At 39.0% G+C, this 19,890-nt stretch overlaps 1 protein-coding gene across 7 annotated transcripts in view; it reads right to left on the bottom strand.

The window, feature by feature from the left end:
- The window catches only part of LOC138692219 (uncharacterized), a 218,348-nt gene that overhangs the window by 12,355 nt on the left and 186,103 nt on the right, over positions 1-19,890 (bottom strand). For 5 of the 7 annotated variants that reach the window (XM_069815327.1, XM_069815330.1, XM_069815331.1 and 2 more), the window contains 4 exons: positions 18,191-19,105; positions 9,601-9,834; positions 6,288-6,452; positions 135-432 (listed from right to left, as the gene is read on the bottom strand). In XM_069815327.1, the coding sequence (XP_069671428.1) occupies positions 135-432; positions 6,288-6,452; positions 9,601-9,834; positions 18,191-19,105 (1,612 nt within the window). The remainder of the gene's footprint in view (positions 1-134; positions 433-6,287; positions 6,453-9,600; positions 9,835-18,190; positions 19,106-19,890) is intronic. The other 2 variants (XM_069815332.1, XM_069815333.1) reach the window with 2 other exon arrangements.

Below are 19,890 nucleotides of genomic sequence, written 5' to 3'. Positions count from 1 at the left end.
AGGCGCTAGTTCAGTTATCTAGAAGAAAACAGCGTTTCCAGTAAGTCATGTTTGCTTCTTGCAGATATAATAAAGTAACCTCTCTTTCTTCCTACATTACGTTCAGGAGTAACAGGTCTGCAACGCAATCTCACCTTGCATGAGGTCCTCTTTGTCCGGTGGCTGTCCAGGCAGGAATCGTGCAGGTACCAGGTCACTGAATTCCGTGAGTGGCCGCAGAGAGAAGCACCCTCCGGAAGACACGCCGCTCTGCAGGGTCTGGTCCACCGTCAGGCTCAAGGTAACGCCGTGGGCACCCCACAGCGCTGAGCAAAACGAGCGACGCCCCACCACTACAGGGCGAGACTCGTCCACAGTGAAGTCCGTCCAGCGCAGGTTGAGTGCAGACTTGAGACCTCGCAGAGCGGGTGGGACCAGCGTGCCTGCCTGGACCTGTGGAACACAAGACCTGATTGTAAGAAGAGGAGTCTGAGGTGAGTCAGTAAGTGAATCAGTGAATGAAAGGTGAATTGGTGGATCAGTGAGAGAATGAATCAGTAAGTGAATCAGTGAATATTGAGGAAGAAATAAACAATAGAATTGTTATGGCAAATAAAGCATATTGTGACAGCCGGGATACGATCTCGCGACCGGCAGAAGGAGGGCAAGGTCGGCGGTGGCTCGGCGCGGCAAATGAAGTTGCGCGCGCATCTGCTTCCTGGGGCATGTGCTGTAGCATAGAGAGGAGAGAAGAGACGGCGACCGCGGCAGAGAGGGGGAAGTAATGCGCCTGCGACTGAAGGGAGAAATCCAGAGAAATCGAGAGGCGCCATCTTCTGGGCATCTATAGAAATTTCCAGCATCGTACTTTCCGGAAACTATGGTTTAGTTATAAATACGACACGCGAGTGAACTTGAGTTAGTTGTTGTTGCAGTCGTCGCTAGTTTTTGGTAGCAGTGAAGCCAGCTTCAAGACCGGAGTTCGACTTGAGTGTGTCCGCAGCTGTGTGAGCGTCCAGTGGACTGTCAGCGGAAGTCCTGAGTTCGAGTGTAGTGGACCGCAGTTGGGAGACCTGAGTTCGAAGTTCAGTGGGCTGTCTCTGAAGGTCTTGGGTTCGAGATACTGTGAACTTGAGTGACTGAGCTAGAAGAACTAGCCAAGGCAAACAAACTGTGAACTGAGAACTGACAGTTTTGTTTTGTAAATAGTGCTTTGTGAACATCAGTTAAGATTAGCAGTACATTGTTGTTCTCAATAATTCAAGTAAATTGTCATTGTCGTCTGTGGAGTGCAATAACGAATACTGTGTTACTGTGTGGAGTGGAAATCCCATTGTTGACGGGAGTGTTTACATTCAATTATAGAAAGTGATTATTGTTGTAAGAATAAAATTACATTATAGTCTGAATTAAAAGTTACAATATTTTGCAAATCTCAACCTATTCAAAAGAAATTAATATGCATCTAAACAAGCAAAATTAAGACTATATTTAACAGTAATAAGACCAATTGTAACATATGCAAGTGAAACCTGGACCCTAACTGAATTGCCTAACCGAAAGCTCCTGGTTTTTGAAAGGAAGATATTACGAAGGATATTTGGCCCAATAAAAGATGCAAACGATGAGTGGAGAATTAGAAATAATAAAGAGTTAAATATTTTAATACAAAACCAACACATAGTAAACTATATCAAAGCGCAAAGGATGGCATGGTTTGGCCATATCAATCGTGTGGACGAAGGAAAAACAGTTAAGAAAATATGTAAATGGAAAGAGCAAAAGGAAGACCAAAAAGTAGATGGAAGGAAAACATAACCAACGATTTGAAAACAATGAATGTAAAGAATTGGCCAAATCTTGTTCATAACAGAAAGAAATAGCGTAAATTAATTGAGAAGGTCAAAACTTCGACGAAGTTGTAGCACCTACTGAAGAATAAGAAGAAGAAGAAGAAGAAGAAGAAGCAAATCAGTGAGTGAGAGAATGAGTGACTTGGTGGGTCAGTCAGTCAGTCAGACAGTAAATGAATGGGACAAAGATTGAGGCAGTAAGTGAGTGAGAGAGAGAGAATGAGTGATTCAGTAAGATAATGAGTTACAGAGAATGAGTGAATCAATGAGAGAATGTGAGTCAGTAAGAGAATGAATGAGTCAGTCAGTGTGACTGTAGGAGAATGAGTGAGTAAGCCAGAGTCATTCAGTCAGTGAGCTAGTGACTGAATTTGGTGGATCGGTTAACCACTTTTTAATGTCTCCAAAAATAGTCAACTAAAAGCTTCCTGGACAGGGCTGTATGTAACATTTTTGCCTCGATGTGCCATTAAAAAATGCGACACAGCTATAGTTATCCACGTTAATCACTTATGCCTTTCTTGCGCGCAGTATCCATGATTCATTATCATTATCATTACTGTAGACAAGTGTACAATAATGCCTTTACTGATGTGAAATTTCTAAAAACAACAATTTGCTAGTTATAATTCAAAGATTCAGAAAGGCAAAACCAAATTTCATTGGATGACTGCAACATCTTCAATAGTGAATCGTCATTTCAGTGCGGTGTCAAATGAGACGTACTTAAAACTTCCAAAAAAAATTAACCATAAATCGTTTGGTGCAAAGGGTTCGTAAACAAAATTTACCTCGCGATCCTAAATCCGTAGATGATTTGGAAGTCATACCAGACCGTTTCCAAATTGATAAGGACAACAGATTGTGGCTCCTCTCTTTCAATGCCAACAGTAAACTGGCAACATTTATGACTTATTTGGTAGAAATGTGGGACTAAATCATGTTGGGACAAATACTTTGGAACGATATGTCGTGGTACAAATCTTGTAGCGGTACCAAAACGCGTTGTGACAAATAGTTTGGGACTGTCACAGTACGATTTTTCTGGGACGAATAGTCTTAGATTCATCACAATTTGAGGGCAAGCAGTCCAAAATAACTAACTTTTTTAATAAGCGTAATGTTGTTATGAAGATCACATTGAAAGAACAAGGTAAGACTGTGTGGTAGAATTTTCCTGATTGCAGTTTGAAATCTAATTAATCAGCCGGCTTTGCCTCTGAACAGCTAAGATTTCCTATGAATAATCTTATATTCTTCAAGAATATGTGTTATAAATTTGAATAACTTCATAATTTGTTTATTTACATCATGGTGTTACAAAATGTTTCACCATTTCTAAAGTAGTAAAACTGTCATCAAAGGACACAGGATTACTGCAGCCAATCATGGGCATCTTGGAATTTTGCACCAATTTCGAAGTGGGTCCCACGTCCTGTATTTTCATATTCTTACATATTCACTTCAAACCTAATTTCTAGCAAAACTGATTTAGAACGTGTGTGTGTATGTGTGTATGTGTGTATGTGTGTGTGTGTGTGTGTGTGTGTGTGTGTGTGTGTCTAATGCTCTGGATTTAACAGAGAAGTCATCATTCTTCTTGCTTCCCAATATTTTGATGGAAGGTCCACAAATGTCCTAAGAGTTTCACAATTAGCCAGATGCTCCATCTCCATGTCCTCTTCTCTGGTGCACAGTAAGCATTTAGGTAAATTCAGTACTCCAATACGATGGAGGCGTTTACTGAGGCAATCATGACCAGTAATCAATCTAAACACGGCCACGGCAGATTTTCGAGGTTGAAAACGTATAAATCTGATTTAGAACATATAAATGATGTTTCGTATCACCTGGGCATTTAGAATGTGATCGTATAAATTAAAAAAAACGAATAAACGAAAAAAGTATAACCGAAATAAATCAATAGAAAAACATACAAATTTTGCTTACCAAAGTCTCCTGAAACGATAAAAATTTACCAACTAAGTTAACTCCAGTGTTATAGAATCTTAAACTACAGAAGATGTTAAGCACCATTATTAAGGGCACTGTTATATAGTCCGGATCAACTCACTTAATACCGTAAGCGTGAAACCTAACAATTTTTCCTCTATTGCTACATATGCTAGTGGATTATAGTAATTTTCTAGACATCAGATTGAATTTTCTTTTACCAACTTTTTTGAATTTCGAGTACTGACAAATACTACAACTGGCAGTTATTTTCTAACTGTTATGTTGGCAGCATTAATTTTGGTTTTCAGTAAAGGCAACTGATGAAATGGAAGTAACCATCTTGTGAAATTTGAACGTAATTAATAATTAATTTAAAATACCGGTATTAATATTAATACCAATACATAATTCAGAGGGAAAAGACCTTTGGGGAGGCCGAGCCGTAGATGGGAGGATAATACTAAAATAGATTTTAGGGAGGTGGGATATGATGATAGAGACTGGATTAATCTTGCACAGGATAGGGACCAATGGCGGGGTTATGTGAGAGTAGCAATGAACCTGCGGGTTCTTCAAAAGCCATTTGTAAGTAAGTAACCAATACATAATTCGGTTGAATTGGATTATGATTCCAATCCAACACTATTATTCAGACAGCAATTAAATAAGATGTAACTTACAGACCTATTTGATATGAAACATGCACGTGGCTAATGAACAGAAATATATTTCTTAGTGTTCAGAGTTTTATTAAAATGTCCAAGAGAGGAAATAGCATGGTAGCAACTTAGGAGTATGTATTTTAAGTAGGGTATACATTTCAAAGTGGTATTCTGTTTGCGAAATTCGTACTAATCATTTCACGTGATCAAACAAAATACATTTTTAGGTTAGGTCTCGTGAATTGTAAACTGTTTAGTCAAAGCAATGAATTTCATGTTGTCAGACAAAATACATTTTAATATTAGATCATACTAATCTACTACTTACCAACATAATGTGAAAGATGCCCAGGAGGAAAACATACTCTTCCACTAATTATTGAATCAATTAGAAAACACCTCCCAACATAAAGATTATTATTATTATTATTATTATTATTATTATTATTATTATTATTATCATCATCATCATCAAAATGGGAGTACAAGGGTACAGTACATTAGTTATTCATAGATTTCAAAGAGTCTAAGACTCGGTTAGGAGAGAAGTTTTATATGATATTCTTATTAAATTTGGTATTCCCAAGAAACTAGTTCGATTAATTAAAATGTGTCTCAGTGAAACGTACAGCAGAGTCCGTATAGGTCAGTTTCCATCAGATGCTTTTCCAATTCACTGTGGGCTAAAGCAAGGAGAAGTACTATCACCTTTACTTTTTAACTTCGCTCTAGAGTATGCAATTAGGAAAGTCCAGGATAACAGAGAGGGTTTGGAATTGAACGGGTTACATCAGCTTCTTGTCTATGTGGATGACGTGAATATGTTAGGAGAAAATCCACAAACGATTATGGAAAACACGGAAATTCTACTTGAAGCAAGTAAAGTGATAGGTTTGGAAGTAAATCCCGAAAAGACAAAGTATATGATTATGTCTCGTGACGGAAATATTGTACGAAATGGAAATATAAAAATTGGAGATTTATCCTTTGAAGAGGTGGAAAAATTCAAATATCTTGGAGCAACAGTAACAAATATAAACGACACTCGGGAGGAAACTAAATGCAGAATAAATATGGGAAATGCGTGTTATTATTCGGTTGAGAAGCTTTTGTCATCTAGTCTGCTGTCAAAAAAATCTGAAAGTTAGAATTTATAAAACAGTTATATTACCGGTTGTTCTTTATAGTTGTGAAACTTGGACTCTCACTTTGAGAGAAGAACAGAGATTAAGGGGTTTGAGAATAAGATTTTTAGGAAAATATTTGGGGCTAAGACAGATGAAGTTACAGGAGAATGGAGAAAGTTACACAACGCAGAACTGCACGCATTGTATTTTTCACCTGACATAATTAGGAACATTAAATCCAGACGTTTGAGATGGGCAGGGCATGTAGCACGTATGGGCGAATCCAGAAATGCATATAGAGTGTTAGTTGGGAGACCGGAGGGAAAAAGACCTTTGGGGAGGCCGAGATGTAGATGGGAGGATAATATTAAAATGGATTTGAGGGAGGTGGGATATGATGATAGAGAATGGATTAATCTTGCTCAGGATAGGGATCAATGGTGGGCTTATGCGAGGGCGGCAATGAACCTCCGGGTTCCTTAAAAGCCATTTGTAAGTAAGTAAGTATTATTATTATTATTATTATTATTATTATTATTATTATTATTATTATTATTTCAGTACATGGCATTGTGATTTTACCCTCTTTGGTGATATTATCTGGTATTATTTAGTAACACTGAAGAGATGGCTAAATTAGCACTTTAGAAACTATTCTTACATGATCCTCACAATAACAATGGATCAATAGTTTAATGAAAGCTGCGCACCTGTTCCAGCACCTGTGCCAGGGCCTCGTGATTGGCCACAATAACGGCTCCGTAGTTGTCCTCCAGACTCTTGTGGACAACGCTTCGGCCTTTCCGGAGTCGCAGCTTGCTGGTCTTCCACGGATGTCCAGAAGAGGGGGACCACTCCGAATCGTCATCTCCAACCTGAAAGACGCCAGCAAACATGACTCACACTCAAGAAGTGTATTTTATTCTGTGGTGAAAATGGAACAACACTTCAATACTAGAGCACTTGGTACATAAACTGTTATTTTCACACATCAAACAGACTGGGAAATTGCCTCCCCTCTCTCGATATTAATATAAAAAAATAATAATTAAGACACTTTCTGAGAAGAAACTGCCTACTGAAGGATGCACTGGAAGAAATGGTGAACGGGAGAGAAGTTCTGGGTAGAAGAAGATATCAGATGATAGACGACATTAAGGTGCAGAGACTAAGAGGAAAACAGAATAAGAAAGATTGGAGAACGCTAAGTTTGCAATAAAATCTCTCCCTGCGCAGAACACTATGTATGAATGAAGTTCATAATTAGAGATACCTAGTTTTCGCGAACCACGGATTCACGAAATACGGGTTTTCAGCTGATAAAAGCAAAAATTTGACGTTTCAATTTCCACGAAGTCAAAATATCGTAAGTTTACTTACTTACTGGCTTTTAAGGAACCCGGAGGTTCATTGCCGCCCTCACATAAGCCCGCCATCGGTCCCTATCCTGAGCAAGATTAATCCAGTCTCTATCATCATATCCCACCTCCCTCAAATCCATTTTAATATTATCTTCCCATCTACGTCTCGGCCTCCCTAAAGGTCTTTTTCCCTCCGGCCTCCCAATGAACACTCTATATGCATTTCTGAATTCACCCATACGTGCTACATGCTCTGCCCATCTCAAACGTCTAGATTTAATGTTCCTAATTATGTCAGGTGAAGAATACAATGCGTGCAGTTCTGTGTTGTGTAACTTTCTCCATTCTCCTGTAACTTCATCCCTCTTAGCCCCAAATATTTTCCTAAGCACCTTATTCTCAAACACCCTTAACCTATATTCCTCTCTCAAAGTGAGAGTCCAAGTTTCACAGCCATAAAGAACAACCGGTAATATAGCTGTTTTATAAATTCTAATTTTCAGATTTCTTGACAGCAGACTGGATGACAAAAGCTTCTCAACCGAATAATAACACGCATTTCCCATATTTATTCTGTGTTTAATTTCCTCCCGAGTATCATTTATATTTGTTACTGTTGTTCCCAGATATTTGAACTTCTCCACCTCTTCAAAGGATAAATTTCCAATGTTTATATTTCCATTTCCTACAATATTCTCGTCACGAGACTTAATCATATATCGTAAGTTTACTCTAAAAAAAAAAAAAAACTAAGTTTTGTGTATACTTCTTTTTAATACTAATTTATTCGAAATCAGTGTTTTCCAACATAAATAATTTGTTTTTTTCTTTTGCTAAATTTTAATTAATCTAAATTCACAAAATAGATATTAACTGTACAAATGTTGAATGTGATATTAAAAACCTATTTCAATAAAACGGGTGATGTAAAAATAATCATGGATATGTTGGAGCAAGTGTGGGGAGAATTGGACTATCGAGTATATGTGTGCTATATGACGCAAGGGGTATATACCAGAGGTCTGCATCGGATGTTTTCGCTCGAGCGCCAAGTAGTTCATAGCATAATCCGATAAGTAGCGCACATGCATGATTGGTAAAATTGTCGCGAGCGATAAATCCTCGAACGGTATAAGCTGAGCATTAGACATTCGTTCTTGTTACAGTGATGAACTGTGTAGTAACATCATAGATGTTTATCATTTCAAAACCTTGCAGTGTTTCACTAACCTCTCCATAGTACAACTACAAAACTTGCTTTAAAATGTAATATAAATGTTGTAGGTAAATGTTCCCCCCCCCCCCCCCCCGCCAGGAGTGATTTTGTTTTTGCCACATCTGATAGAGGTTATTGGATGTAAATGTAATTATTATAAACGGAGAACACAATCACGATAATGCAAGAACTGTATCAAGTTTTCTAGTAATAATAATAATAATAATAATAATAATAATAATAATAATAATAATAATAATAATAATAATAATCTCTAATAATTTCTGTATCAATCTTTGCGTCTGTAACAGTTGTGCAGAATGATTATTCGTTTTATTATATTTTCTGTGACGTTATCTCTGTACTAATATTGTTATTAATCTCCTGCTGTATCAATAATATTTTGTAAAACGTTTCTACATTGTCGCAGTACATAGGCGGAACACTATGTATGGACCTATCATATTATATATGTGGCAAATCAAATATTGAATAATTATTAATTAGCAATAATAACTGTATATTGAAGTTTTTCATAGTATTTTATTTATAACTTCATGTTACTGTTTTGGTACGTTCCATTAAACGTTTGTCATAAACGCAAAAAATAAAGCCTTATTTTTACCGTGTGGGCAAAACATATGTGTATCTTATCTGTCGCCTTTCATACAAGATAAGACATGTCGGTGAGATGACCTTGTACTGCGCTTCTATTTATTACGAGCGTATCACGACCGATCTTATCTGACTCGAGCGTGCGACATTCGACCGAGTTCAAGCGAGCGATTTAACTCCAATGCAGCACTCTGGTATATACTGAGGTATTATGAGATATGAGATTGGTGCAAACTGTATATTTATAAACTCTCAACAAAAAAAGTTATAGACAGTTGAAATACTAACCTTCATTTTGATTTTTCCAGTATTAAATTTACGTGTTATACTTACTTATTGGCTTTTAAGGAACCCGGAGGGTCATTGCCGCCTTCACATAAGCCCGTCATTGGTCCCTATCCTGAGCAAGATTAATCCAGTCTCTATCATCATATCCCACTTCCCTCAAATGCATTTTAATATTATCCTCCCATCTACGTCTCGGCCTCCCCAAATGTCTTTTTCCCGCCGGCCTCCCAACTAACACTCTATATGCATTTCTGGATTCGCCCATACGTGCTACATGCCCTGCCCATCTCAAGCGTCTGGATTTAATGTTCCCAATTATGTCAGGTGAAGAATACAATGCGTGCAGTTCTGTGTTGTGTAACAGGAACTGTATATTCATGCTAACTTATGAGACAAAATGTACCGGGTTTCTGTATTTTATTAAGAAATGTATACGTTACAGGAAGACATAAATGCTAATTGATACAAAAGAAGTAGGCCTATAACATGCCAAGTTTCAATAGCGTTTACATCAGATTATAATCTGGAACAGTTGATACTCACATCCTCGCTGCCGTAAAAGCTGTAGGCCGAGTAAATTTCAGACTCTGTCTCGCTGCTGCAATAGGGCAGGGAGGCGGAGCGCATGAAGCTGCCCCGGAACTTGATGAAGTCGGGGCAGGTGTCCACGCTGCCCTCCGAGCGGCGCTGCAGCATCCCGTTGTAGCGGGGCTGCTTCACTTCAGGGTCGCTGTCGAACACGGGCGCCACGCACTCGTACAAGTTCTCACCCACGTCCTGCGACACAGTGAACAACTGATAAAAAAACACGCAGTGATTACTACAATTTACACTAGGAGTAGGCTATGTGCCAGCACCGAGTTTTCCCTTCTTCCTAAAGGTACGGTCACACGTCGCTACTTTTACAGCGCTGCAGTACAAAAAACTGCGCAACTCTCGTACTGCGATGTGTGAACAACGGTGCAACCAGAAAAGTAGCGACTGCCGAACCTGCTGCCCGCTACTTTTCCATGCTGCGCGCAGCTTAAAAGTAGCGACGTGTGAACAGGGTTCTCAGGGTTGCAGCCGCAGCATTTTTGATATCGGTTTTGTTGAAACTTTTGCTGCTGTTGCGACCAGTGTTGCCACCCAAATGTGCCAATGATACTTTTATTGTTTGGATATATTTTAATGTTAGATGTGATGAAAATAAATTATTTGTAACAGTTACTAAATGCACAACACAGACTGAGCATATTTGCTGACGATATAATTCACTTTTTTAATTTTCTGTAGCGCAGTTCCAAACAGGAGGGTTGCCAACATTGATTACGTGAATATGCTGTTGGTTATCATTTAAGTATATAGGCGTTTTTAAAAGCTTTGTAGTAAAAATAATGCCAATTTCTGAATACTAGTTAGGACAGAAAAGCAAATAATAGATAAGTAAGTTTTCGCATGAGTTTCTTAATAATGCGAACATAACCACAAAATGTATATTGAGAAGTCAACACGGAGATGGAAACCTGCAGCATGACTGCGGCTGCAAAAGTAGCGCCTTGTGTGTGAACAGACTCGCAACCTCCAGTTGCAGCTTTTGCAGCACTCGGGTTGCGCAGCACGAAAAGTAGCGTGCAGCGTGCTATTTTTGGCTTACGTGTGAACACGACACGCAACTTTTGCAGCTGCAGTACAAAAGTTACGACGTGTGACCGTACCTTTAGTCATCTTCATCATCATCTTCACCCATTCACTACACTACACTTACACTCACCCTAATACACGACATAACTCTCCACAGATACACATCATGCACAGAGTGACCCGCCGAAGTGGTGTGTAACTTGAAAAATAGATCACAGTCCTGGCATCTATCCACAATATGCGGAACCCTAATCATGCAAGTAAAGCGGGTAAGCACTGGATGCATAATAATAAGTAATTGATTAACTAGTGGACTTACTCGTGTTAATTATGTTAGTCTGTTTCAGCTGTTTCGGTGCTTCATCACACCATCCTCAGAGCCTACTAGATCTCGGCGTCATCTCGAACTTCTCTGCCTGTTGTGTGGGTGCGTTTGATTGTTGAAAAGTGTTGAAAAGTGGAGTCAAATAGTGTGTGTGTACTGAAATTGATCTGTGTGTTGAGAATTTGATCTGGGTGTGTTTGTATATTTCGTAATGTTCTAGTGTGTTGAGTTTTTGGTTTTTGGGTTGTATGTGTAGGATTTCCATGTCCGCATTTATGTTATTGTATGTGTGGTTAGCATTATTTAAGTGTTCGGCATATGTAGATGTATTGTGTCCTCTGGTTATTGCTTTAATGTGTTCTTTGTATCGAGTTTGGAATGATCTGCCTGTCTGTCCAATGCTAACCATACATACAATAACATAAATACAGACATGGAAATCCTACACATACAACCTAAAAACTCAACACACTGGAACATTACGAAATATACAAACACACTAAAACACACCCAGATAAAATTCTCAACACACAGATCAATTTTAGTACACACACACTATTTGACTCCACTTTTCAACAATCAAACGCACCCACACAACAGGCAGAGAAGTTCGAGATCACGCCGAGATCTAGTAGGCTCTGAGGATGGTGTGATGAAGCACCGAAACAGCTTTAAGCCGGACAGACTTACATAATTAACACGAGTAAGTCCGCTAGTTAATCAATTACTTATATTCAAGTGTTAAAAGTAGTGTACACAAGATTCAAAATGGAAATAATAATAATAATAATAATAATAATAATAATAATAATAATAATAATAATAATAATAGTTTATTTAACCTGTCAAAGTTAAGGCCATACAGCCTTCTCTAACACTCAACCAGGAGTAAAACTGCGATAAAAAAATTCACTACAAATTTACAAATGAAGTACACTACAATTTTACACATAAAACTGAAGTAGATAATCATATAATAATTAATATAGTATAACATATAGAAAGAAAGGAAAATGCAGAATAAAATCTGAACAGTAGTTCAAAATAAATGAGACATACAAAGTATAAAAATATAAGACAGCAGCAGCAGGAGCAGTAGCAGTAGCAGTAGTAGTAGTAGTAGTAAAGTACAAAGCATAGCCTACAATGAACACAATATTTTTAAGTACACACAGTAAGGAAAATAATGATAATATATAGCTCAAGTTACAACATTAAAGATATACCATTATCGGGAAATATGAAAACAAAAAGATAAAATAAGTTAAATATCACTAAAATATAAAAAAAAAATTGTGAATACGTGGAAACATGCAATACAACACTTGTCATAACAGTAAGTTAGTTTGGTGACTAGTTATAAGATAATTTTGTAACTTGGATTTGAAAGATTTCAATGTTCGGCAGCCCTTGACTTCAGGCGGCAGAGAGTTCCAGTGACGAGAGGTAGCAACAGTGAAAGATGAGGAATACAGAGATGATGGTGTGGAGTGGAATTTCTAGCGTGTTATCGCGTTGTGATCGAGTATTAATATTATGATAGCGAGAGAGAGTATGAAAACGAGCGAATAAATGAGAGGGGAATGAAGTGTGCATAATTCTATATAAGAGAGAAAGCGAGTGCAGATTTCTCCTCTCATGTAACCTAAGCCATGATAACTTCTCGAAAAAAGGTGAGATATGATCATAGTATCGAACATTACAAATGAAGCGGACGCACGCGTTATGAAAACGCTGTAGTTTCTGAGAGGAATCAATCCTGAGATCACTGAACAAAACGTCACAGTAAATATGTACATACATACATACATACATACATACATACATACATACATACATACATACATACATACATACAGTAACTTGGGATTACTTTGCTCCTTGAGGTCATACACTGCTTCACTTAAATAAAAAGTTTCATCGGTATCTAGGTTTCAAATCAGCTGACGTATCATTGTGGATTGTATTTTTTAACACAGCACTATCTTAAAAGTCACAAAGCTGCACCTATCTCATTATCAGTCTGCCATTTTGGATTTTTCAACAAGCTGAAAACCAGACTCGTCTTCTAATGCATGGAAAAGCCATACAGTGCTCCATAACAAATATTCCATCTCTAAGTGTTGGTTTTGAAGACTGGTGCAAGGTGTCTCTATTCCACTTAAAAAAAATGTAATAGGAAAAACCTAAGTATTTTTTGTTGAGCATAGTAATACCATTATACCTTCTCTTTAACTCAAATTAGTTAATAAAATTACAAAAAAAAAAAAAAATAATAAATAATTCCGTACAAATGTAATTTTCTAAATATTTTAATTAAAATATCAGAAATATGGAGCAAAGTAATTCCAAGTTACGATACATACATACATACATTCATACATACATGCAGGCATGCATACATACATACATACATACATACATACATACATACATACAATTATGGGGAGAGGGTATGATTTGATTTTTTTTCCTAGTTGATGCACTCATATTTTGTATTAGAAGTATTATTTCTCCGTTTTTAATAAATGGTGCTTGGCCCATTATGGCTCTGAACCCTTCAATTGGGCTCAAGGATATGAAGGAGTAAAATTTATAAAACATCAATTTTTAAGGGTGAAAGGTGTATGTAACGCTTGGAATGTCCACCGCTGTGGTGTAATGGTTAGCATGTCTGGCTATGAAACGAGCAGCCTGAGTTCAAGTCCTGGTTGGAGTTTTTCCGAGGTTTTCCCACAACCAATTGAAGCAGAATTGCTGGGTAACTTTCGGCATTGGATCTCGGAGTCACTTTGCCATCGTTGATTCACATATCATCATCATCATCATCATCATCCATACAATAGTCCGGGTTAAGTTCACGGTGCGGCATGCTGTACTTGTACAAGAGCGTCGCCGTTCGGCTACCCAATCATTCACAGAATAGGAGTGGTAAGCACAATAAGCCTCAGGCTGTAGTGCAAGCCACAGTTTAAGCTAGAAAATAAATAATTGTCGCAAAAATGCACAAATGAAAAATTATATTTGTGCAAATTGCGAAATGCTTGTGCAATATTATAAATAATTGTGCAGAAAGATAAAATTAATAAAGTATGCAGACACAATAAGTTATGTAATTTGTTTCTTGGAGTTTTATTACTTTCAATCCATCTTATCACACTCTAGATATACTTATGGAAGTAAATCATAGACATATTTAGAATCAATTACTGCTGAATTTACATCACATTAAAATATGTTATTTTATGGGCACTCTAAACACTGAAATTCTTTACTAGTAGGCCCTTCAAGATTTATTGTTAGCAGAGTGCTAACTCTTTTTACTGAAAGGCGGTTTCTAATTCCAGTTTTTACAAGATTCATGCAACTAAATCCTCGCTCATAATTTACAGTATGCGATGGAATTATATAAATCAATTAGAAGAAATTGTTCACTTAACTTACATGAATTGCACCAACTCTTTGAAATCAATTCCTGAACATCTATTGCTAAGTACCTTTTTGAACATTGCCCATGCCATTAGCATTTCATTTAAATGCAGATTAGCTCTAATACATCTCTGATTTCATTTCTCCAGTTCCATCTTCGTCTCTGAAGTCCAATGTGGTTGTCGCATTTTTGCACATTTCCATTCAAATTACAGAAATAACTAAAATGCTCTCTCAATTAATATCACTCAATAAAAGAATTGTATTGCAATGGATACCATCCCATTGTGGAATCCTGGGAAACGAGAATGCGGATGCTTTAGCAAAGAAGGGCAGCACTGCTACTTACAAACCTGTTACTAAATCTACGTATTACTCTGTGAAGAGATTTATTAAATCTACATACTTAGACTTCAACAAACAAAATTTGATAACTCAATCTCAAGGGAAAAAATAGAACTCTCTGCATCAAAATCCACAGTTAATTCCCGATTTACCACGCAAATCGTCTGTAGCTGCATTTAGATTGGCAACAGGCCATGATTGTTTGGCCAAGCACCTGCATAGATTTGGAATATATCAGTCCCATAACTGCCCATTGTGCAACTCAAACCAAGAAATGGATTCGGAACACCTCAAAATCTGTGCTTCAGTGGCTGACCATGACAATATCTTTGAAAAATATTGGAGTGCAAGAGGTCAAATGACTTTATTGTCAAATGCCTGGCATTAGAAAATAAAAACGACGACGACATTCAAAGTTTGTTGCATTTTTAGAAGTCGAGTAGCAAAATGCGACAAATGCGACTGTGGCTTAAATCCTGGAAGCCTTCGGATACCCTCTCCGTACAAGAGAAAAAAAAAATCCTTGGAATGGATTGGAATTTCGGGAGAAGTCACTACAACCCAGCATTGCAACCTTTCAAGATCTGTTGCGCTAACTCTCAAGCTAAGCGCATTCACAAATCACACCGGCTGACTACACCACAGTTCGCTGCTGACTAGTAGGCAACCGCGTTCGTCCTTAGGTCTGCTCCTCCGTCCTTCACTAGCCGGCGTTCGGGGAATGCTATGGAATGATAACGAATGGAGAAATGTTGACGGAATGATGTAGAGCAGCGATGGAGAAAAGTAGCATAGTGTGTTCCCTTCCCCTCAATCATAATTTAAACCCCTCACAATGTTAGCTAGCAGACTACTCATTCCTATATCTTTAACCGTCCAAATCGCGACCACTCTGTCACAACAAGTCTGTGGAATCATGTCCCACAACAAAACAAAGAGATACATTTACAAACACGAATGGGAATATAAGTACTCTTGTGATCCTCGAAATAACAAAGCATTGCGTTTGTTGTGCAACAAGGAGGTATTCTGCTCCTTGTCTAGTGTATTCCGGCATTTTAAATCACTCCATGAACAGAATTACAGTGAGAAGAATTTGGCAGATAAATATTTGAATTCAGGGGCGGCTTTTGGGGCAGTGCCAGTGTGCCATGGCACCACCAATGAAAGAAACAAAAAATAATATCCTAAAAAGGAGTTGTAATCGTTTATTTCTACACATTTTATTCGTATTTCATCTGAACGAGCGCGCGCACAGATCGGGACGCACTCTTGCAGCGTTTCTCCGAATGTTGGAGCCAGTTCGGTGTGGCACTGCCTACGTCCATATAACACTGTACAAAAGGCTACTGATTCTAGTTTATATGCGTTTCTTATGGCAGACTTTGAGCCGAATTCAATTTGACTCAGTAGTTAACATTCCGCCCGCTAGAGCACAGTAATGCAGAAATTTCTCTAGATGGCAGGGTTGTTGGAGGCGTTTTCAGAGAACCATCAAGCGCAGACTTGCACGAAAACACAAGTTAAAGTTCCGCGCCAAATCTTAGTGTAATGTTTCCAATTCAAAACTAATGCACACAACTTGGATTTGAATGTATAAATTATTATTCAATTAATTAAATTGAATGCAGAGATAGTCAGTCATGGTTCTTTTTAGAAAGTTTTCTTTTTTTCATATTGTGTAACACTATTTGTTAATTTTGTGTAATATTTGTATTATTTCGCGGCAACTAAATATCGCTATACTGTTGCTAGTACTGATGCTTTTACATGAGATCTGTGCAGGACATGAACATGTGTCATTCAGGCCGCTGCCTTGGATTCATCGGCCTGTTTAAATAAAGTGCAAACGTGTTCATTTATTATCTATATCATTGTTCATCTCGTGTGTTTTTGCCAGTAATTTTACTAGTTATAAAAGTTACTTGTATTTGACTTAACAATACTGAGAAAGTTTTGCATTATCTGTATTTGTAAATTTTGTTATTAGTTTCGGAAATGTTATTGTAACTGTTACTAAGTGCATTATTAACTGCACACCTGGTAAAATATATGGTTTAATTAATGTGTTTTATATAACAATGTAAACGTGACCTGTGATTATCATCTTTTACTTGGGTGATTTGCGTGCAATCATTTTTTTTTTCCATTTTTGGCACCACTACCAGAATGCCTCACCGGCCGCCACTGTTTGAATTTGTATTTATATCGTGGTGACATTGTTAAACAGAAATCCTGATATTACAGTATAGTGACGGTTTTGTGTAGTCGGTTTACAGATTAAACGCTAATTTATGTCCTTTTTAAATAAGAAATTGGAAGAATTAAAACATTCACTAAAAACCAAAGACGAGCCAGTTTCAATTTGTTTAGCAACAAACATACTTCGTGTTAGTTATCTTTTTTCTCAAAACATATAGCAGAAAAATTTAGGTGTTCTCGGAGGGAGTAACAACTTCGGCCCAAGGTTTCATTACATAATAGCTAAATTCTTAAAACTTTCAATTTGTTAATGCTCCTTACTAAAAAAAGTCAATTAAAAATTACTGTTAACAGAGAAAATTTAAAGTTCTATTATTATGATGTGTGTGTTTTTCTTCTTCTTCTTTACTTTTTATTCTGTTATTTAATAAACTGACTTAACATTATGTGGAATGCTCCCTGAGCACGAGTACGTAACTTACTTTTTCTGGGTGTGCTAGAGTGTTTTATATTTAAAAAAATCAATATGTATCTTTGTTTTGGCAATGAAGTATTTTTATTGTTATTGTTATTATTATTATTATTTTGTTGTTTCTTTTGTAATATTATTTATATATTTGTTAATTATTCGTGCTGTCAATTCACTTGTTCCAAGAAAAGTATTTGCATTTTATTTACTTTGTTTATTACTCATTCTATCTGTTTACCGAATGAAGTAACACAATTATTATTTTCGTTCTATTTATGTAATTTAAATACATTTTAATTACTAAAATGGAAACGCTTGTTTCGTTTTATTAACATTTATCAGCACCCTATTAGTTTAGGTCAGGAGTATAACAACACAACTATTACATCGCGCTTCTACTGGGTTACGCCACTACACAGCTTTGGACTCGCCTTGTAAACAATCAAACCCGGAAACGACGAAATACGCCTGACCTTGCTGTTTTAGATGTGGAGTGAGTAAGTTGCTGATGATGTTCGTTCCACCCCTTTTCCCCATCGCTGATGTAAGGGCTTAATATCGGGAAATGAGAGAACCCCGAGAAAACCCCAACTGCGACCTTGACCGCCACAAGTGTCACTATGGATTTTTCAATGAAAAATCCCAGGCCTGACAGGGACTCGAACCCGGGCCGAATGTGTGACAGGCTGAAGATGTGCCCGCAAGGAAAGTACGGAGTCCTTAAAACCAAGCTGACTCACGTTCTTGGCACTGCTGAGCTCCACGGACTCGTAGCCGCTGTCGTCCGTCGGGGGGGCCGCTCTGCGCTTGGGGCCCTCGGCGCTGCCGTCCCTGATGCTGGAGGAGCGCTGCGGCTTGCTGGGCGTCAGGCCGGACCGGACCTCACCTGCAAGCAGGCCTAACAGCGGCTCATCAGACGGGACCTGCCAGGCGGCAACGGCGGCGGCTGACGCGCAGCTCACGAGGGGGCACCCACCTAGGTTGGCGTACACGTTGTTGAGGGGCGCGGGGGGCGGCGCCTGCGGCGAGGCCAGCTTCTGCTGCCGCAGCAGCTCCGCCGACTTGGGCGGGGGCGGCCGCGCCGGCTTGCCCAGCCCCTCCAGGGTCTTGCCCCACGCGTCCAGGGACTGGCTGCGGGGCGGGGGCGGGGGTTTGGTGGGGCGCGGGGCGGGCTCTGGCTCGTCGGGTGTGGACGGGGCGGAGTCCTCCGGGGGCCGCTTCGAGCTGCTCAGCACCTCCACGTTGGAGCCGTTCAGCTCCAGGGGGTGGATGATCTCCAGGCGGGGGCGCGGCACCGGGAGGGCTTCTTCAGGGCGCTGGGGGGACTCCGCCACCGCGGCCCTCTCCTCCTTGCTGGCGGCCCCCAGGCGCAGGAACTTGCGCAGCGAGAAGCGCGACGCTTTCTTCTTGTCGGGGACCTCGACCCCCAGACTCTCCGCCGACAGCGACAGCGAACGTCGCGGCGCCGGCTCTGGGCAAGACGCCGCTCGCTCGCGCTTGCCCTTCTCGCGGGCCACGGGCGACGACGCCTTGATGAGGCCCAGCGACGCGTTGCGGGTGAACAGGGGGCAGGGGGACTCCTCCTGGGGCGGCTTGGGCGCCTGCCGCTTGTGGGAGCGCTCCGGGGGCTGCTCCGTGCACTCTGGCTCTGGTAACTGAAGGGAGAAGAGCGATCAACGATCCAAACATGTGTGACTAACATGACATATCCACACAACCTGTGTTCAATTACAGTGGTGTGAGATTCACATCTGTGTGATTTGATACGCAATTCAACCTGTTTGAATTCAGATATTTTTTCAGATATTTGTGTTGTGTGCTTCACTCTGTCATTTAATTCAAATGTGATTCATACCTGTGTGATGTCAGTGAGATTATTCAGACATGTGTGTTTTCATTAATAAGTAATTAGGACCTCTATGATTTCAATAGCATATTATATAGGTGTGTTTAACTCCAGTGACATGTAACGTAGAGTTATGCGACTTCAGCGACATGATTTAGAATTAGATCATTTCAGTGGCATATGATTAAGACCTGTGTGAAGTCAGTGACACGTATTGTAGACCTGTATGTATTTAGTAATATGTGACGTAGATCTGTGTGAATTCAGTGGCAAGTGTTACAGACCTGTATGTATTCAGTGACATGTGATGTAGACACGTATAAATTCAGTTACACGTGTTGTAGACCTCTATGACTTCAGTGACATATGATCTAGACCTGTGTGATTTCAGTGACCTCCGATGTAAATTTGTGTGATTTCAATTACCTGTGATGTTAGACGTATGTGATTTCAGTGACATGTGAAGGTGATCTGTATGATTTCTATGACGTAAATCTAAGCATGTGTGATTTCAATGACATATGATCTAGACCTGTATAATTTCAGTGACCTGTCATATAGATCTGTGTGATTAAAGTGGTCCATAATGTAGAA

The sequence above is a fragment of the Periplaneta americana genome, chromosome 16 (assembly GCF_040183065.1).
Source record: "Periplaneta americana isolate PAMFEO1 chromosome 16, P.americana_PAMFEO1_priV1, whole genome shotgun sequence".
In the NCBI taxonomy this organism is placed as follows: domain Eukaryota; kingdom Metazoa; phylum Arthropoda; class Insecta; order Blattodea; family Blattidae; genus Periplaneta; species Periplaneta americana.
Note: the sequence above shows the minus strand (reverse complement) of the source record. Positions and strands in the feature narration are given on the sequence as shown.